Raw genomic sequence first — 17763 nt, forward strand, 5'->3', positions numbered from 1 at the left:
TTGGGGAATCCTGGTGACAAATTTACTTACTGGTGGAATCAAAATGGGAAAAAAATAAATTAGTATTTCTCAAATGCTCTAAAATCATTCTCTTGGGAAGACGTTTGGTTTGAATTGTTTCTCAGAGCAAAGCTTTCTCTTTCCTTAGGCTTAGGTAGTATAAGTAACTGAATGCCAAAAAATCCAATTGCTATTTTGTCAAATTTCAAGGCTCATAGGGTGTGTGGATGGAGCTATTGATTTTTTTGCTTTGAAAGTGAACTCCCCCTGGAAGGATCCTGCAGAGCTTTGATCCTGACCTGAAAGTATTCCTGCAGATTCTAGAAGCCCAATGGTGAGGGAAACAAAGCAGGGAACTGGCCCAAGATATTTTTTAAAAAAAATAATAGCAAACAAATAAATACAACACAACAAGCCTGGCCCCTTGATGTCCCTTAGGACTGGCTGGCTGGAAGGCTGATTGGAAGAAGAAGGGGAGGGGGTCTTTGTTACAAACTTCCTTCCCTGCCCTGGCTTCTGTTTCCTCACCGCCCCCCCCTCCAGCCCCCTGTGGAGTGGTGTTTTCTGGGATCAGCAAGTAAAAATCACAAATGGTCTTTTCTTTTTTTTTTTCCTTGTTCCTCTATAAACAAAGCTTTATCACGTGTGGCCTTAAACTTGCTGCAAATTGCAAAGAAATGGCTCAAAGGCTCCAGCTCTTTCTGTGCCCTGGGAGCTGAGATGCAGGGCAGTGCCCTTGCCAGGGTGCCCAATTCCCTGCAGACTGCCAGAAAAAAAAGAGGCCAACTGGAAAGACGAAAGAGAAAGACTGCTTAGGGGTGAGATCAGACCCTTGGTCTTTTCTTTCCTCTAATCTGCCCTGTCTGTGCCCACCAGCTCTCTTGACTTGCCAGAACTTTTCACAACTTCTGTGGGGTGCTGCCTCAGTTTCCTGTTTCAGGCTGTGCTCTGTGATCCAGCCCCTTGCGAACATTCTGAAAGGAACTGGACAGCTTTGACTTCTACCTCCAGGTAGGATTTGGCTTTTCTTGTTTATCTGTCTATCTATCTATCTATCTATCTATCTATCTATCTATCTATCTAGCCATCCATCTAATCTATCTATCTAATCATCTGCTTTTAATTGTGTGAGCAATATGCCTTGTTCTCCCAGGACAGATGTTGATAATTCGCCACTAATTTCTGCAAGGCTTTATCTTATCTATGGCACTTCAGTAAAAGCCAATGGCTTCCCTTGTTAGCTGGGTGAAATAGGAGAGGATTCTGATTAAAGATGACAGGTAAACTCAGATCTGCTTTCAGATTGAAGCTTTGTTACTTCTTAGCTGGGTAGTTTCTGTTAGATTGCTTAACTTCTGTGAACTAAATGATTTTATAAGTCGAGATGAGGATGTTGAAGATTTGGGATTATTTTAAAGGTTACAATATATGCATATATTACACTGACTAGAGGTGGTGTTTATGATATGTGAGTTTGATACTAAAATCATTTGTAGTTAGGGGTGGGAGGTTGGAATTCTGTGTAAGACACATTGCTTCTCATGAAAAAACCCCAGGTTATTTTTAAGACCCCTGGAAGAGAAGACTCCCAGAAACACTTTGCTGGTGCAGAGATGTTCAAGAAGGGAGACTGGTCATGGGTACCTCTCTGGACCTCTTTACAGCCCATGCAGATTGGCTGCATCTTCCTCACTGGTTCAGAGCACAGGGCCTGTGTACATCTGTGTGACTCAACTTAACCTATCTTAGCCACCTGTGCTCCTTTAAAGACTAGATTCTGAAACCAATCCATGTAAACAGAGAATTCAGCTTTTTATTAAAAATAAAATAAAATAAAAGCTTGGCTTATTCTTTTTAAAATCTGGAATCTGTTATGCCTTAGCCTAGGTATTGAATGAAAACTTTGTCATCTGTCTTTTTATTACTTATATTTAATTTTTGGAAAAATAGACTCAAGTGAACCAAGAGATAAAGGATATATCCAAACTGTGCTCTAGTCCTACTATGCAAATGCAGATGAGGAGAAGTGGGCTCTGGCTTTGACCATGGATGTCTTCCCATTCATGTCATTGAACATTTCTCCCGATCCTTTCAAGGCAATGTGAGACTCACAATACCCACAAGCTGGAGCCTCCTTGAAACATATTGTGGGCATGCTGATTTGCATATTAGGCATTAAGATGCAGTTCAGTTTCTGCAAAACTATGCAGTGTCAATTTTTTAAGTGTTGCTTTGCCAGATCACAACATCAAACCAGACCAGGATACCTGACCATTGTTCCCACTAGAATGATTATGTAACATCTCCAAATATAAGAAAATAGCATACTGAAACATCTCAAAATTTTAAAATATTGTTTTTAGCATTGCTACTATATGGCGCACACATCTTATAGTCAAGCCGTTTGCACTTTTAAATAAAGCTTTAGTTAGAGTGATGTATGACATTACTGAACACTTATTTGCATATTCTAGTTAAGAGCTTTTAAATCATGTCTAACAGGAAATAGTATATCAATAACCCCTTAACAGGTCAAATTTAATTATATCATTTTTGTAAAGGATCATGGCTTTGTTTTGTTTTGTTTTTTCAAGGCAGGGTTTCTCTGTGTAGCCCTGGCTGTCCTGGAACTCACTCTGTAGACCAGGTTGGCCTCGAACTCAGAGATCCACCCGCCTCTGCCTCCCAAGTTCTGGGATTAAAGGTGTGCGCCACCACTGCCCAGCAAGGATCGCATATTTTTTTTTCCTACTGAAAGCCGTGTTAGGAACTTTATTTAACCATCAGTCTAGAATCACCATCTAGGACTTATACTGACATATCCAGACAAGCATATTAGAAAGAAAATGTAAATTAAATATTATAAGGTGTACTACTAATGAAACATGGGCTTAATAGGACAGGAATATATAAGTTCAGTGGTTTTATTGCAGTTAGAAAAATTATATTATGAAAGATACAAAAAAATCATTATTATTATTATCATTTGTTTATTTTACAATCAGTATGCCATCTTTTACCATTATGGCTTTAAATTTTCACTCTGCCCAACAGGTGTCAAAGAATAGTTTAGTCCATGCCTTAATAGAACAGTTAAAATATTTACAAATTCAAAATAGATGTTTTCATAACTGAAAAGTTCACCTGAGAATTCACTGTAACATCGCCATTTGCTTCTTTCTTTTTTTCCAAGTTGTTAACATAGCTGAGTACCCTCATCCCTGTATCATGTATGTTGAATTCCTAATGTAAAACTGGCTAAGCATCAAGCTACAATAAACTGTTAGAAAGCTTGCAGGTGGACAACCAGTGTTATATCCATATTTATTCTGAATATAACAATTTAACAAATCAATTTGATTGTAGCTATAATATCCAAATAAGGGGCAAAAATTTAAGATGACATTATTGTATTATTGTATTGTATTATTGTATTATTGTCAGACATGACAGCTTTAAAAAAAAATCGCCGGGCCTTGAGAAGGCCAGCTTGTACAATAAGGAGCTCTGATTGTCTGACTATGCAAAACACCAACTAAAACCACTGCCCAAGCTCTGCATGAAGGAAAAGGCATACATTGTACACATATGATCCTCCTATCATTTGTCTTCAGCATCGCGCCCCCCCCCAATATTTCCTTAAAACAAATCTTAGAAAAAAGGATCACATTTTAAAGTATAAATTGATTATTATTGTTGTTGCTTTAAAAAATCTTTCTGGTCTATATACTTTTATGTAGTGATATTTTTAGAAACATTGATTCTCTGCATCTAAGTTCATTTCTTACAGATACTGTTCCTTGCACTGTTATAAAAATCAACTCTTCCCTGTTCGATTTCTATAACTATATTTCCTTATTCACCTTACCTTTCAGTGGCTTCTAAGATTTCATTGTGATGCATCACCATAATTTGCTGGCCATTTAGATCATTTGGCTACTTGGATATCTTTCATCCTAAGCAATCACTCCTCCTAGATGTTCTACTTCAGGTACCAGGTAGACTTGTTGGAAAGAGCTACGGAACACTGCAGAAGCCTGTGTTTCTCAAATAGCATTTTCATTGTTCTGGCAAAGCATTATTTTGAAAAACCAATCTGAGGAACTTAGTGTATGTATAAAGTTTGCATCACCGACTGGTAGCAGTTTTTCTTAGAGTTCTGATTTTGTTTCTGTTACTGCTGTTTTATTATTGTTATTGTTCATGATTCTTTTCTATTAGAAATAGATGTTGAATGATATCAATTAGCAATATTAGTCAATCGCCACTTTTTTAGAGTAATTTAAATTTGAAGTGTTGAGCCGTTGATTGGAATTTGATAGTATTGGGTGGTAATTTATAATCTATAGGTTTGTTCTGAAGTTTCTTCTTTTTTTGCTGTCCTTGGGAGATTTTATATTGAAGGTTTCTTTAGTGTGTATCAATAAACACCGACAGTGAATCCATTTTATTCTCAGCTTGTGTTCCTTAAAAGGGACCCCATGATAAAGCAGTCTTGCCATTTCATTTGTCCTTAGTGCCTTTGCTTTGGTTTGAAAGTGTATTGCTCTCCCCCTCGTTGTCTGTTTTTCTCTTCTGGACTATGTCAATACATATATTATTTACTTAAAAGTTCTTCATTTTGTCAACATTTTACACTTATCTGTATATTTTATACATGACTTTGGTATTACTAAGTGTCTTTATTTTTCTGTTGTTCTTTTTTTATATTACATTTTGTTATTTCTTGTAAATGCTCTCTTCATTTTTTGTTAATTATTTTATTTATTTACATCCCAAATGTTGCCCCCTCTGAATCCCCCCCTTGCAAAGTTTTCCCCCCATACCCTGCCCCCTTCACCTCTGAGAGGGTGTTTCCCCCCCCCCCCGTCCCCGTATCCCTAGGCATCATGTCTCTACAGGATTAGGTGCATCCTCCCCCACTGAGGCCAGACAAGGCAATCCTCTGCTATATATGTGCTGGCTGGCCTCAGACCAGCCTGTGTACACTCTTTGGCTGGTGGCTCAATCTCTGGGAGCTCCCAGGGGTCCAGGTTAGTTGACACTATTGGTTTTCCTGTGGGATTCCCAGCCTCTTCAGTTCCTTCAATCCTTCCCTTAACTCGTATATTGGGGTCCCTGACCTCAGGTCAATGCCTGACTGTGAGTATCTGCATCTGTCTGTCAGCTGTTGGTAGAGCCTCTCAGAGGACAATCATGCTAGGCTCCTATCTGCAAGCACAACAGAGCATCAGTAATAGTGTCAGGGTATGGTGCCCACCTATGGGATGGATCCTAAACTAGGCCAGTCACTGATCGGCCATTTTTTTCGGTCTCTGCTCCATTTTTGTCCCTGCATTTCTTTTAGACAGGAACAATTTTGGGTCAAAAGTTGTATAGGTGGGTTGGTGTCCCCATCCCTCCACTGGGAGCCCTATCTATTAGAGGTGGTCTTTTCAGGTTTCATTTACCCATTGTTGGACATTTCAGCCAAGGCCATTCACATTGAGTCCTGGAAGGCTCCCCCCGCCTAGGTCTCTGGGACTTCCTAGAGATTCACCCTAACTCCCAACCCCCAACCGAAGCAGCTACATATTTCCATACAGTCCCCTGGCTCTCTGGGCTTCTCTTCTGTCTCTTGCCATACCTGATCCTGACCACTGTTCCTTCCTCCTCCCCTCTACAATTCTGAACATTCTGCCTCCCCTCTACCATTCTGCCCCAAATGCAAGGGCACCAACATTTGTAAAAATAACTTTACCGAGCCTCAAAACACACATTGGGTCACCACATATAACACCCCACTCTCACCAATGGACAGGTCACTGAAACAAGAAACTAAACAGAGACATAATGAAACTAACTGGAGTTATGAACTAAATGGATTTAACAGATATCTACAGAACATTTCACCCCCAAAGAATATATCTTCTCGTGGAAACTTTTCCAAAACTGACCATATAATCAGAAACAAAAGCAGCCTCAAGAGATACAAGAAGGTTGAAATAACCCCTTGCATTCTATCAGATCACCACCAACTACAGCTAGACTTCACCAACAACAGAAAAGAAAGTCCACGTACTCATGGAAACTGAACAACTCTCCACTCAATGATAACTTGGTCAGGGAAGAAATAAAAAAAAAGTAAAGGCTTTATAGATCGATGAAAATGAAGGCACATAGAGAAAGTACCCAAAGAGCTAAAGGGATCTGCAACCCGATAGGTGGAACAACATTATGAACTAACCAGTACCCCGGAGCTCTTGATTCTAGCTGCATATGTATCAGAAGATGGCCTAGTCAGCCATCACTGGAAAGAGAGGACCATTGGACATGCAAACTTTATTTGCCCCAGTACAGGGGAATGACAGGGCCAAAAAGTGGGAGTGGGTGGGTAGGGGAGTGGGGTGGGTGGGTATGGGTGACTTTTGGGATAGCATTGGAAATATAAATGAGGAAAATACCTAATAAAAATATTTTAAAAAAGAAAAAGAAAGAAAATGAAGGCACAGCATACTCAAACTTCTAGCACACAAAGAAAGCAGTGCTAAGAGGAAAATTCATAGCATGGAGTGTCTTCATAAAGATACTGGAGAGATCTGGTACTGGCAACTTAACAGCACACCTGAAAGTTCCAGAATAAAAAGAAAGAGGAGTAGGCCGCAGGAAATAGTCAAACTCAGGGCTAACCAATTAGAAACAAAGAGAATGATACAAAGAATGGACAAAACCAAGAGGTGTTTTTTTTTTGTTGTTTTTTGTTTTGTTTTGTTTTGTTTTGTTTTTGAGAAAATCAACAAGACAGATAAAACTAGGTTTTATCCATATTTCTCATCTTTTGACTGGGAGTTATATTAACTACTTTAATTTAATTGCTTTGATTGTTTTTTTTTTTGTTCTCTCACTCCCTTTTATTTGCTCATTTTTAAAAACTTGTGTTTATAGATCAGATATTCTTATAGTATTAAAAAAAAAAGTCCTTTCCCTATCTTTTAAGCCTCACTCATTTCCCATAAAATAGAGAATAAAGACATCATATACATGAGCAGAACAATTTTAAATTCTACCACATGCTTGAAAATTTACTCCAAATATTATTTCTCTAGTCAGAGTAACAAGTATTGGAAGATATCCCTTTTAGTGTACAAGTGGGGAATCTTGTAACCAATGGGTTGGACAGCTGTTTTAATTTTTGAGTCCTGTGGCCTGCATTAAATTATTAGACAAACTCTGCTTCGTGTAAGTGCCCAACAACCTGTAGCTCAGGATGCATAAATATTAATGTGAATAGGGAGAAATAGGGTCAGATTATACAAAACTGTTAAGAGTTCTGTCAGGAGGAAGAGAGAGAGGAGGGTGGGAATTAAGCATGCGAAGAGTTTTCCTTCCTCTAAGGCAAACTGCAGCCTGTCCTTTCATCTGAATTCAATCTAGGCACCGGACGTTTATCGTCCACATTCCTTCCCCATTAGCCAAACGGCACACAAAGTGGACCTCTTCCTTTTTGCTTCATTTTAAACTTTATTTGGGTGCCAGAGGAATGCTAAGGTGCTTTGGGAATCTGTGATGGTGTCAACCTCTGCTATTCATGTCTTGGAAGCCTTAATTCTAATGAATCAATATTCAAGAGGTTGGATTTCTCTTCCCCTTCCTGCTTGCGCCCAGTTTAATCTGGCAAGACCACAAAGTCAGCAAAATTCTGCCTCGTTATTTATTCCAAAGGCAACATGGAAATTTATTCTTTGCTATAATGAGGCCCAAAGTGAAAAGATTGAGAAAGAATGCTGGCTGTAGGGTCTCGATGGCAGGATTCGTTAATCAAATATCCTGTCTGATTTTAATTGAAAAATGTTGCCAAACTTAACGGCAGTAAGAGGAGATAGTGATGCTTTGAATTACACCTATAGAACTATAGTCTTCCGTGAAACGGAAACGCCTCTAAATCATGCAGATCGGAAATAAATCGCTGTTTCCTTTTAAAATCAACACTGACAGGCTGGGATAAGAAACATTCTCATGATGGACACCTCATCCAAAGAAAATGCCCATTTGTTCCACAAAAATTCAGCGCAGCCTGCGGGAGGGCCATCCTTTACAGCCGGATATCCGTCCACAGAGGAAGCGCGGCCATGCTGTGGAAAACTCAAGGTAGAGGCGTTGGGTGTCGTTTACAGCTCGACCTTCCTTCCTGACAAATGAAGCTACACGAGGAAACTACTTTCTTTTCTTTTCTTTTCTTTTCTTTTCTTTTCTTTTCTTTTCTTTTCTTTTCTTTTCTTTTCTTTTCTTTTCTTTTTTTTTCTTTTTTTTTTTTTTTTAAATAAGCTCTCAATGCAAACTACTAAGACCACTCATCAAGCGATGAAATCATTTTTGTCTGCTATGCAGGCTACGTGGCTCTCCTGGGCTCCCTTGAAAGCTCTTCCTAGATAAGCAGGGGAGACAGAGAACCAGACATTTATAAAAGCACTGCCCTGCCCTGTATGTTGTACTAATTATTTCCACACTGTTTTCCTTTCCCGAAAGCAAACTTGGCTTGGCTTGTTACACAGAAAGAGACAGGTGTCTGCGAAACTCAAGCCTCCCTTCTCTATACCAAATAACACCCACAGAACATAATAACATTGTATTTTAATAACTGTGAACCTGAATTCACATGGATTCTGCTTTACATATATAATCAAAACATGTGTATTAAATTATAACCAAGTATCAAAGAACCACTGAAAATTTAAGAATAAATTTAACAATTACAAACCAACTCAAGTAGACTGAACATTTCAGTTCAGAATAATTCCCACTGTTGTACTGTGATTTCAAAATGCAAAATAGGCAAGGGCTTGAGGGAAGTCCTTGGGTGTAATGATTTTCACTTCTTTTATTTCCTTACCCATCAATGGCTCTTCCCCTGTCCCTCACTGCTATTTCCAACACTAGACTCCCTTTAATGTCCTTTGTGGAGGAGTAGGGGAGTCCTGTGAACATTTTACATGAAAGTCCATAGGCATTTCAACTGCCAAGTAACTTGGGTTGTTGGGGGGCTGGGGGGAGTCTCTGCATGGTCTTGGGGCTGATTTGAGCTCCAGCCGTGCTTGGGTCAAGCCATCAATGGAACACACTTGCTGTTCCTCCCAATTTTGTTTCCTTAGAAACTTCTGGGCTATGCAAAGCTAGTCTGGTTATGTGTAACTTTTCATGTTTTCCAGGTGTTCTTGGGTGCCCTGTCTTTTGTTTACTTTGCCAAAGCATTGGCAGAAGGCTATCTGAAGAGCACCGTTACTCAGATAGAGAGAAGGTTTGATATCCCTTCCTCTCTGGTGGGAATAATTGATGGTAGTTTTGAAATCGGTAGGTATTACAGAAGCCCGACTTTTTCTTTAAGCCCAAGGTCTTTCTCCTGAGCCTGCTCAATGCCATCCATCATTGTCTGTGAGATGCAACCTGTAAAATCCTGTTTGGATTAATCTGCCAGGACCTTATGCTATAAGGGTAGAGATATAAAAGAAATCTGTTCTTTCAGTGAGCAGACAAGCAAAACCAAATTTCCTGCCCCCAGTATTCATTACTTGAGGCTTAGACAAGTCAGTTACCCAGCAGAGGTGAGACTTTCTTTAGGGGGAGAAGAGGTGAAGATTGGTGTTTTGGGTTGTAATATGTGGAAAGTACCTCTTGGAGAACTGAGAATTTGTGAGCATTCGGGGGGGGGGCTCTACAAATGGAGTTTACATATTTAATAAGTAGATGCTTGGGGGCTGAAGAGATGGCTTGGTGGTTAAGAGCTCTGACTGCTCTTCCAGAGGTCCTGAGTTCAATTCCCAACAACCACATGGTGGCTCATGACCATCTATAATGGGATCTGATGCTCTCCTCTGGTCTGTCTGAAGAGAGTGACAGTGTAGTCATATATATATATATATATATATATATATATATATATATATATATATATATATATATTCTTAAAAACAACAAAGTAGAAATGTATTTTTTCACATATTTGCTGAAAGGAAAGAAGGGGGATTGTATTAGCAGGAATGCTGAAGTAGAACAGACTGAAAAGCCTCTACCCTCTGGTATCTCTGGTTTGGCAATTGCTTAGGCCTCTGTCTTCACAGAGTGAGTTTAGTCACTGATTTGAAAGTGTTGGAAAGAGTGTCGTTCCAGTTAGTCAGCGTCCTGAGTTAATAAAAAGGAGAGGCATTTAATGCTTTTTCAAAGTTAATAAAATAACCCCTTAGTGGTCACCAAAGTCATTTGGGACAAACAAAACAGCAGAGAAGTCTCTTAACTGTTTTAGTGACAGATTTACCTGACGTGTGTGGAATTTACATCTTCAACTTCTTTTTGTACTTTGCTATTTTGATTTTATTTTGACTTGGGATGTCATGGAGAAAGTGAGACCAATGAACATATAAAAATTTCTGGCTTTTGCAAAAAATGCAGTCCTCACTTCAAAAGGGATAGGAGGTGGTTTATTTTGGAGGCAAGAAAAAAAAAAGTATGGCCATAGCTCAGGGGCACAGATTAAGCTACCACATGTACCCTGTTCTAATCTGGTAACTGTTTCATGAAGATTTTGTTGTGTAAGAACAAAGAAAGCTGCAAGTCAACATTCTTTCCAACATCTTGGTGTAAACATCAGGTTGGTAGTTGTGGCAAAGTGGGAGAAGCCTCTACTACTGGGCTCAGAGGCCATCTGATGGTGATATCAGCTTTTGAGCAGTTGAAAGTTAGAGATCTATTCATATATTCAAAGGGATTTACCCAATAGTCAGAAAGAAGTCAGGTCATAGAGAGGTGGGTGATAAACAGATGCAAAGGGGATTAAGATGGCCTGAGATAATTTGGCTCTGAACACAAAATTTCAACCACTGGAGTTCTAAGCAAGGCATCAGCTTTTGTCCATGGGGCATTCCTGCAAATGGGTTCCCAAAGGTTCTGGAACCGTATCAATCACAATTTAATGGCCATTCAGATATCTGGGAAGTGCTCAAGTACAGGTGCCGATTCTACAAGAAAGGTGCCCAAGTTTCTACTTGTTTTTGTTTTAGATTACATTAGTTGTTTATTTATAATTAATTAATTAAGCTAGTTAGTCTGTATATTTTCATGGGCATACACAAGAGTTTCATGGTACACATGGTACACATGTGGACATCAGAGGATACCTTGAGGTAGTCATTTATGTCCTACCATGTGGATCCTGTGGATTGAACTCAGGTCATCCGACTTGGTGACAAGTGTCTTGACCTGCTGAGACATCGCAAAGCAAGTCTGCATTTCTTGTTGCCAGAGGTTATCAATGTTGTTAGTCAATAACCTGACACACATCATAGTTCTAAAATACCCTATTTCTCTTAGTTAGGGTTTAATTGCTGAGAAGAGACACCATGACCATGGCAACTCTTATAAAGGAAAACACTGGCTTGGGTACAGTTCAAAGGTTTAGTCCATTATTGTCATGGCAGGACATATAGGCAGATGTGACACTGGAGAGGTATCTCAGAGTTCTAAATCTGGATCCACAAGCAGCAAGAAGTGACAGTTACACACTGGCCAGGCTTGAATTTTGAACCTGAAAACCCACCACTAAGTTACCCACTTTCAGCTAAGCCTCATCTACTCCAACAAGGACATACCTCCTAATAGTGCCACTCCCTATGGGTCAATGGGGGCAGTTTTTATTCAAATCATCACCCTCATTATACCAGTTCCTTATGTGTGATCTTCTTTCAAGAATTGATGCTTGCCCTATTGATAGTCCTAAACTGAAGGATCTTGGAAGGATGAGATCAGGTGACAGACTGCATTATGGGAAGAAAGGCATATTGATAGGACATGTCTGCCTACTGAGTGAAGCTGAGCTATGACATGGAAGTTGATATGCCAATAAAAATGATATATCAAACAAGTTTAATTTTCTCACTCTTGGTTTCTATGTATAAACATAGTGCTAGAGGTACTTAAAATGATGGAGTATAAACTTTCTATTGGGTTTCCTCACTATAAAAGACAGAAACGCCAAAAAGATACTCAATGCCAGCATCAGGTCTCTACACACATGCACACGCATGTGCACTTCACTCCCACATACATTTGTGCCCAAACATGTGTGGAAACACACACACACACACACTACATACCCCCACATATATATAAAAAGTTATATATGATAATACATACATTCAAAAACTTGGTTGAAATTCTTTTAATTTCAATTGATCATGTATAGAAATTCTAGCATTTTCTGAATGCAAAAATCACATGACTGGAATAGAAGACACACGCATACACACACACATATTTTTTTAAAATATCTAAATGTGCCATTTTTTTCTTTTCTTACTCAGTTGACATGGGGACTCTGCTGAATTGCAGTGGTGATAATGAACAACCTTCTCATGAATCTGACTTAATACAGTGCTTTTAAATTTTCACTATTCAGCAATTCCCCTATCGCATTATTTTTATTTAAATAATTAAATTATTATTAATTAGTTATTAATTTGCTTTACATGGTTTTTAGTAACTATATTTTAAAAATGTATCTACTCAGCACATTTCTCTTTCTTCTTTCTGCTTTTCATTGCTTGAATTTTTTGAGACATGGTGTCTTGCCCTGTGGCCTTGACTGGCATGGAATTCACCGTGTAGACCAATTTGACCTCATACTCATAGAGATCTGTCTGCCTCTACCTGCAGAGTGCTGTGATTGAATGTGTGTACCACACCATGCGAGGCTCAGCAGTTTTTATACTTCAGTGTCTGGCTGCACTGAGGGCTTCACTACACATTTCTTCTATTCTGCAAAAATGTTATTTTCCACCTGTTATATGATGGTTTAATTAACAGATTTCTTCTTAGCTCCTATTCTCACAGTCCTGAAGTAAGCTGTACTTGGCGGGCTGCACTGACTAGTCCTTTTGCTAGTGGGATCTTTAACTTCAAATTCACTACTGTACTTGGCCTCCAATGGCCATTTCTTACTCTGGACTTGTTCAGTTTTTGTTTCTGGTGCAAAAGGTAACTGCAGTTATTTGCTTTCTTTTCTAAAATTTGAAAATTTGGAGGTAGGTGCATAAAAAGTTTCAAGTTTGGTAAAACTTTTATTAAACTCTATGGACCTGTTATCTTTTTCTTAATTGGTTATGTGAAGTATGGAAGAGTTTTCATAATCAACTTAGTACGTGTGTGTGTGTGTGTGGTATGTGTGTATACATGTGTATGTGCATATATGTACACAGAAGAACTGTGTAGACATGCATTTGTGGAAAACAGTGGTAGACTTTCAGCATCTTCCTTTACTGCCATCCACTTTATCTTTTTAGGTAGGGTCTCTCACTGAACCTGGTGCTTACCTTTACATCCAGGTTGGCTGGCCAGAAAGCCTTTGGACTCTTCCAATCTCCACACTTCCTCCTCAAGGCTAGTGCTCAGGTTACAGGCACCAACCTCTCACCAGCTTATATGTTGGTGTTGAGGATCTGAACATAGCCAGCACTTTGCCCCAGAGCCCTCTTCTCAGATGCTCCAATTCAATATTTTGTATGTTTTGAATCATGCATCTCTCCCATGTATCTCTCCTGGGAACTCAGAAAGGCTGCCATTATAGCAAGCACAGGAAATGTAATCTTGTGGAGATAGGGTGGTGGTGAAATGGCATTATTCATTAATGTAACACCCTTCAAAACAGTTCCTTATTGTAAGGGTTTGGTAAAAAGTACACAGGCTGCAAAAGTATTGCTATAAAATGTAAGCCAGCCTCACAAACAGAAGGATATGACCAGCCTAGTCCTTACACCAGTCAAAAGCCGAAGAAGTACTCTCAGACATTGCTTCTGTAATATGCAAACTTTAAAGAGCTGAATTCTTCAAAGAGCCAAGCCCATAGACCTCATTTTTTAAGCTATGTTTTCTACATTCTTCTTATTATCCTTCAGGCTGTAAAATTCACCACTCATTTTCCAATTGACTAACGCTGGCAGTATGTCCAAACAGTAGTAAATCAGATGATTGCTTGCAGATGGAAGCAAACATGATTCTGCTGTTTGGAAAGAGCAAGATCAGCATCAGAGTCAGGCCACCCATCAGCCCCCATAGTCAGCCTATAGGGAAGTGTTTGCTTCTTATCTAGATGGGAGTTCCTGCAAACCAGACTTCCCAAATGATTATAGCTAAGATGTGAAAGGTTCTCAAAACAACATGTGCCCCTAACCCAGGTTTCTCATGGTGTAGTGCTATAACAATCTGCAACATTGTATTTGAGTTAACCTTGCAAACACAAATTCCTTGACTGGACCATGGTTCTGTGGCACCAGAAACTGGACGCGCCAAGTATTTTTATCTCCCTTTGCAGCTTCTCCTAGGGAGTCTTTTATATAACAAAGCCTGGGAAATTTTCCCTTAAGACACGTTGAATCATAGAGCTCATGAGACAGTTCACTCAGTAGTGTCATGTAAACATGACAACCTGAGTTTGATGCCTGAATACACATCCAACAACAACAACAACAACAATCAGGTATGATATAGGACCTTTTCTTATTCTAGCAGGAGATAGGTCTGCCAGTGTAGGGAGCCAAGAAAACCCAAGGTTGATGAGTAGAGACCTTATCTTATAAAACAAGGTAACCAGCATCTGAGAGATGACACCCAAGTGTGACCTCTGACCTTCAACATGCACATCAGTGCACTTGAGTGCACACAAGCTCGAGTGTGCACACACACACACACACACACTAACATGTACAAATAAATACTAAACTATTTCATGATGTCTTATTAGACTGTTTTAGGACTATGCAATTCCTACTTTAAAACCAATGTTCTTCAATTATTCTTTTTAAATGGCTGTCTTGTAAAAATATTGTATTCATGGTATTTGTGCCTTGAGGGTTAGTTGTTTGTGGGGACAAATTTTCTATATTGAGTCTCTTTGTAAAGAAGTCCTTGAACAATTACAAAGTATCATTTGTGTAATTGTGGGTCTAATTTTTTTGTTTCATTTAAAGTGAGTTATTCACCTGTTTTTGTAATATTTTTCTTTGGGGAATATTAGCTGTAGAGATAATATAGGATCTATGTTTCAAAAAAAAAAAAAAAAAGCACTGTGAAACTAACAGAAGCTTTAATCCAAAGCATTGGTTAATGAAGAAACTAATGAAATTTGCTGCAAAATTTAAATACGAAAAAATTTAAATATCAACCCAAAGAAGCTTTATATAATTTAGATTTATTTTTAAGTTTTAATTATGTGTGTCGGTGTGTGCATACGAATGTGAGTGTCCTTGAAATTCAGAGGAGGGCGTCAGACCCCCTGCAGCCAGGGCTGCAGTTTGGGTGCTGGGAACAAAACCTTGTCCTCTGTAAGAGCAGTAGGCTCTTTCCACCAAGCAGCCATCTCTACAGCCCTCTGTCTACAATCTAATTTACTGATAACAGGCTTTTAAAGGAACAAATGGTCAGGTGTGGTAAAACAAAATGGGAGAGGGATGGTAACTGAAATACTTTGACAAAAAAAGATGAGGTGATTAATGTCATGAATTAGCAGCTCCTTTGGCTCCCAGGGGAGCAAGCGACATGACAGGGGCTTCCTTTAAGTGACGCTCTGTTCAGTGTACATCATTTGTTTGCTTATGCTGTGGGCTGTTTCCTAGGCTCCCTAATCTGACCAAGAATGCCTCTTCTTGCCCCCAAAGGGAATCTCCTGGTCATAACGTTTGTTAGCTACTTTGGCGCCAAACTTCACAGGCCAAAAATAATTGGAGCAGGATGCCTGGTCATGGGCTTCGGAACCATGCTCATTGCTGTACCCCAGTTCTTCATGGAGAAGTAAGTCTAAAGCATCCATCTTCCCCAACTTCCCCATCAATGGCGGCTCTCCTCCTCCTCATTGTCTTAAAAAGTATAATTTTGTCTTGTTTTCAGAAGGTAGGTATCATGCTAGGTGGCTGTGGCTTGTCAGACATTCAGCTTACTAGATAGCTCAGATAGCCTTAAATTCACAGCCTTCCTGCTTCAGTCTCCTGTGTGTGTGTGTAATAATTTGCAGCCAGCTTCATTACCTAGAGGGGAAATCCAGAGTAAGAATTCCTTCTGGGAAAATGGCTCTAAAGCTATGATGTATATTATAGAATCTCTAGAACTGGCCTGTGAGTGTTCTGGTAAGTCTGTAATTCTGATGTCCTAATGCCTCAAGATGTTACAAAGTTGATTTCTTTCTTTTTCTGACTTGGAGACAGTGTTGGTGTTTAGTAAATGTAGGTAGATACCTCTTGTGTTAAGTGAATAGGTGATGGACAATCATTATCTTTTATTAAAAAAAAACTTAAAATTATTCTTGTTTTTATTTTCTGCTGTGAGTTCATGGGTGGCATGAAAACTTACTGCCACCTGTGAAGCTAACTGCTATTCAGTGCTGGTTTGGTTTGGTGAGTCTGATTTGAAGGAAGATACCAACCCAACACGATCTCTTCATTTGCGGGCAAACAAAGGAAACCTCTGTGTTTAGCATGCTGCTCTCCTGTCAGGGTAAAAGGTGCTCTTTATATATGCAGGTACAGCTATGAGAAATATGAGAGGTATTCCCCGTCCTCCAATGTTACTCCCAGCATCTCTCCGTGCTACCTGGAGTCCAGCAGTCCATCACCAAGCTCAATCCTGGGGAAATCACAGAACAAAATAAATCACGGTAAGATGATTTTTAAACACTGACTTGTGTGAATAAATAATTTTAGCTTTTATATATGCTTTAGTATACATATTAGGTTTTTCATGAAAAAACACTAATATTTGAAGTATTTAAGTCCCCCAAACTACTACAACTACAGTGGGAAGATGGCTCAGTGGGGAAGGATGCTTATTTTGCAAGCATTAAGACCTGAGTCCAAAGTGCCAGCACCTACTTAAAAAAATCTAGGTGTGTCTGAACATGCCTATAGATCCAACACTGGGAGACAGAGATGAGAGGGTCCCTAAAATTCACTAGTCAACAAGCCTAGCTGTAACAATGAGCTTTCTGTTCAACGGGAGACTTTTTTGTCTTGAGTCAATGGGGCAGGAATACCCCAATTTATAGCACAGTACAGTTAGAGCACATCGCCAGAGCTCACTGGTCAGCCAACCTGTGAACACCGCCTTGTCTTTTCACAGGCAAAACACCACGCACATATCTAAACAAATGCCTATAATTCCAGCACTCCGCAGGCTGAGGCTGAGGCTGAGGCTGAGGCTGAGGCTGAGGCTGAGGCTGAGGCTGAGGCTGAGGCTGAGGCTGAGGCTGAGGCTGAGGCTGAGGCTGAGGCTGAGGCTGAGGCTGAGGCTGAGGCTGAGGCTGAGGCTGAGGAAGAAAGGCTGTGACTCCAAGGCTATCTTGGGCTATCTAGTAAGTTGAATATCTGACAAGCCAGAGTCACCTAGAGAAATGCATCAACGTGCCCACCAGGAGAAAGGTCCCAATGTGCTCTGGCATCTGAGTGCATACAGGGATAGGCATGTGTACTTGTGGTTCACTTGCCAACACTGTATGAACTCACAAACAAATAAACAGCTCCAGAGGGATCATAGCAGTGTGCTATGATCACACACACACACACACACACACATGAGGATATTCTGGTGATCAAATATTATAGAAAAGACTACCAAGTGCTTGGTGGTGACTAGCAACATCTACCAGTGATTTTGAGTAAGATGGGCCTTGGAGTGAAAAGAAAATGAATTTCATAAATAGAAACATCAATCTAAAGGATTAGGAAAAAAAAAAAGAAATGTGATTTTTCCCAG

At 39.6% G+C, this 17763-nt stretch overlaps 1 protein-coding gene across 2 annotated transcripts in view; it reads left to right on the forward strand.

The window, feature by feature from the left end:
* Positions 1-621: 621 nt before the first annotated feature.
* Positions 622-17763, forward strand: part of Slco1c1 (solute carrier organic anion transporter family member 1C1) — a 45977-nt gene continuing 28835 nt past the window's right edge. The window contains exons 1-5 of one of the 2 annotated variants that reach the window (XM_021165382.2): positions 622-1011; positions 7975-8127; positions 9186-9327; positions 15678-15810; positions 16536-16669. In XM_021165382.2, coding sequence (XP_021021041.1) covers positions 7996-8127; positions 9186-9327; positions 15678-15810; positions 16536-16669 — 541 coding nt within the window. In that variant the 5' untranslated portion in view covers positions 622-1011; positions 7975-7995. The remainder of the gene's footprint in view (positions 1012-7974; positions 8128-9185; positions 9328-15677; positions 15811-16535; positions 16670-17763) is intronic. The other variant, XM_029478290.1, reaches the window with a different exon arrangement.

The sequence above is a fragment of the Mus caroli genome, chromosome 6, assembly GCF_900094665.2.
Source record: "Mus caroli chromosome 6, CAROLI_EIJ_v1.1, whole genome shotgun sequence".
Taxonomy (NCBI): Eukaryota; Metazoa; Chordata; class Mammalia; order Rodentia; family Muridae; genus Mus; species Mus caroli.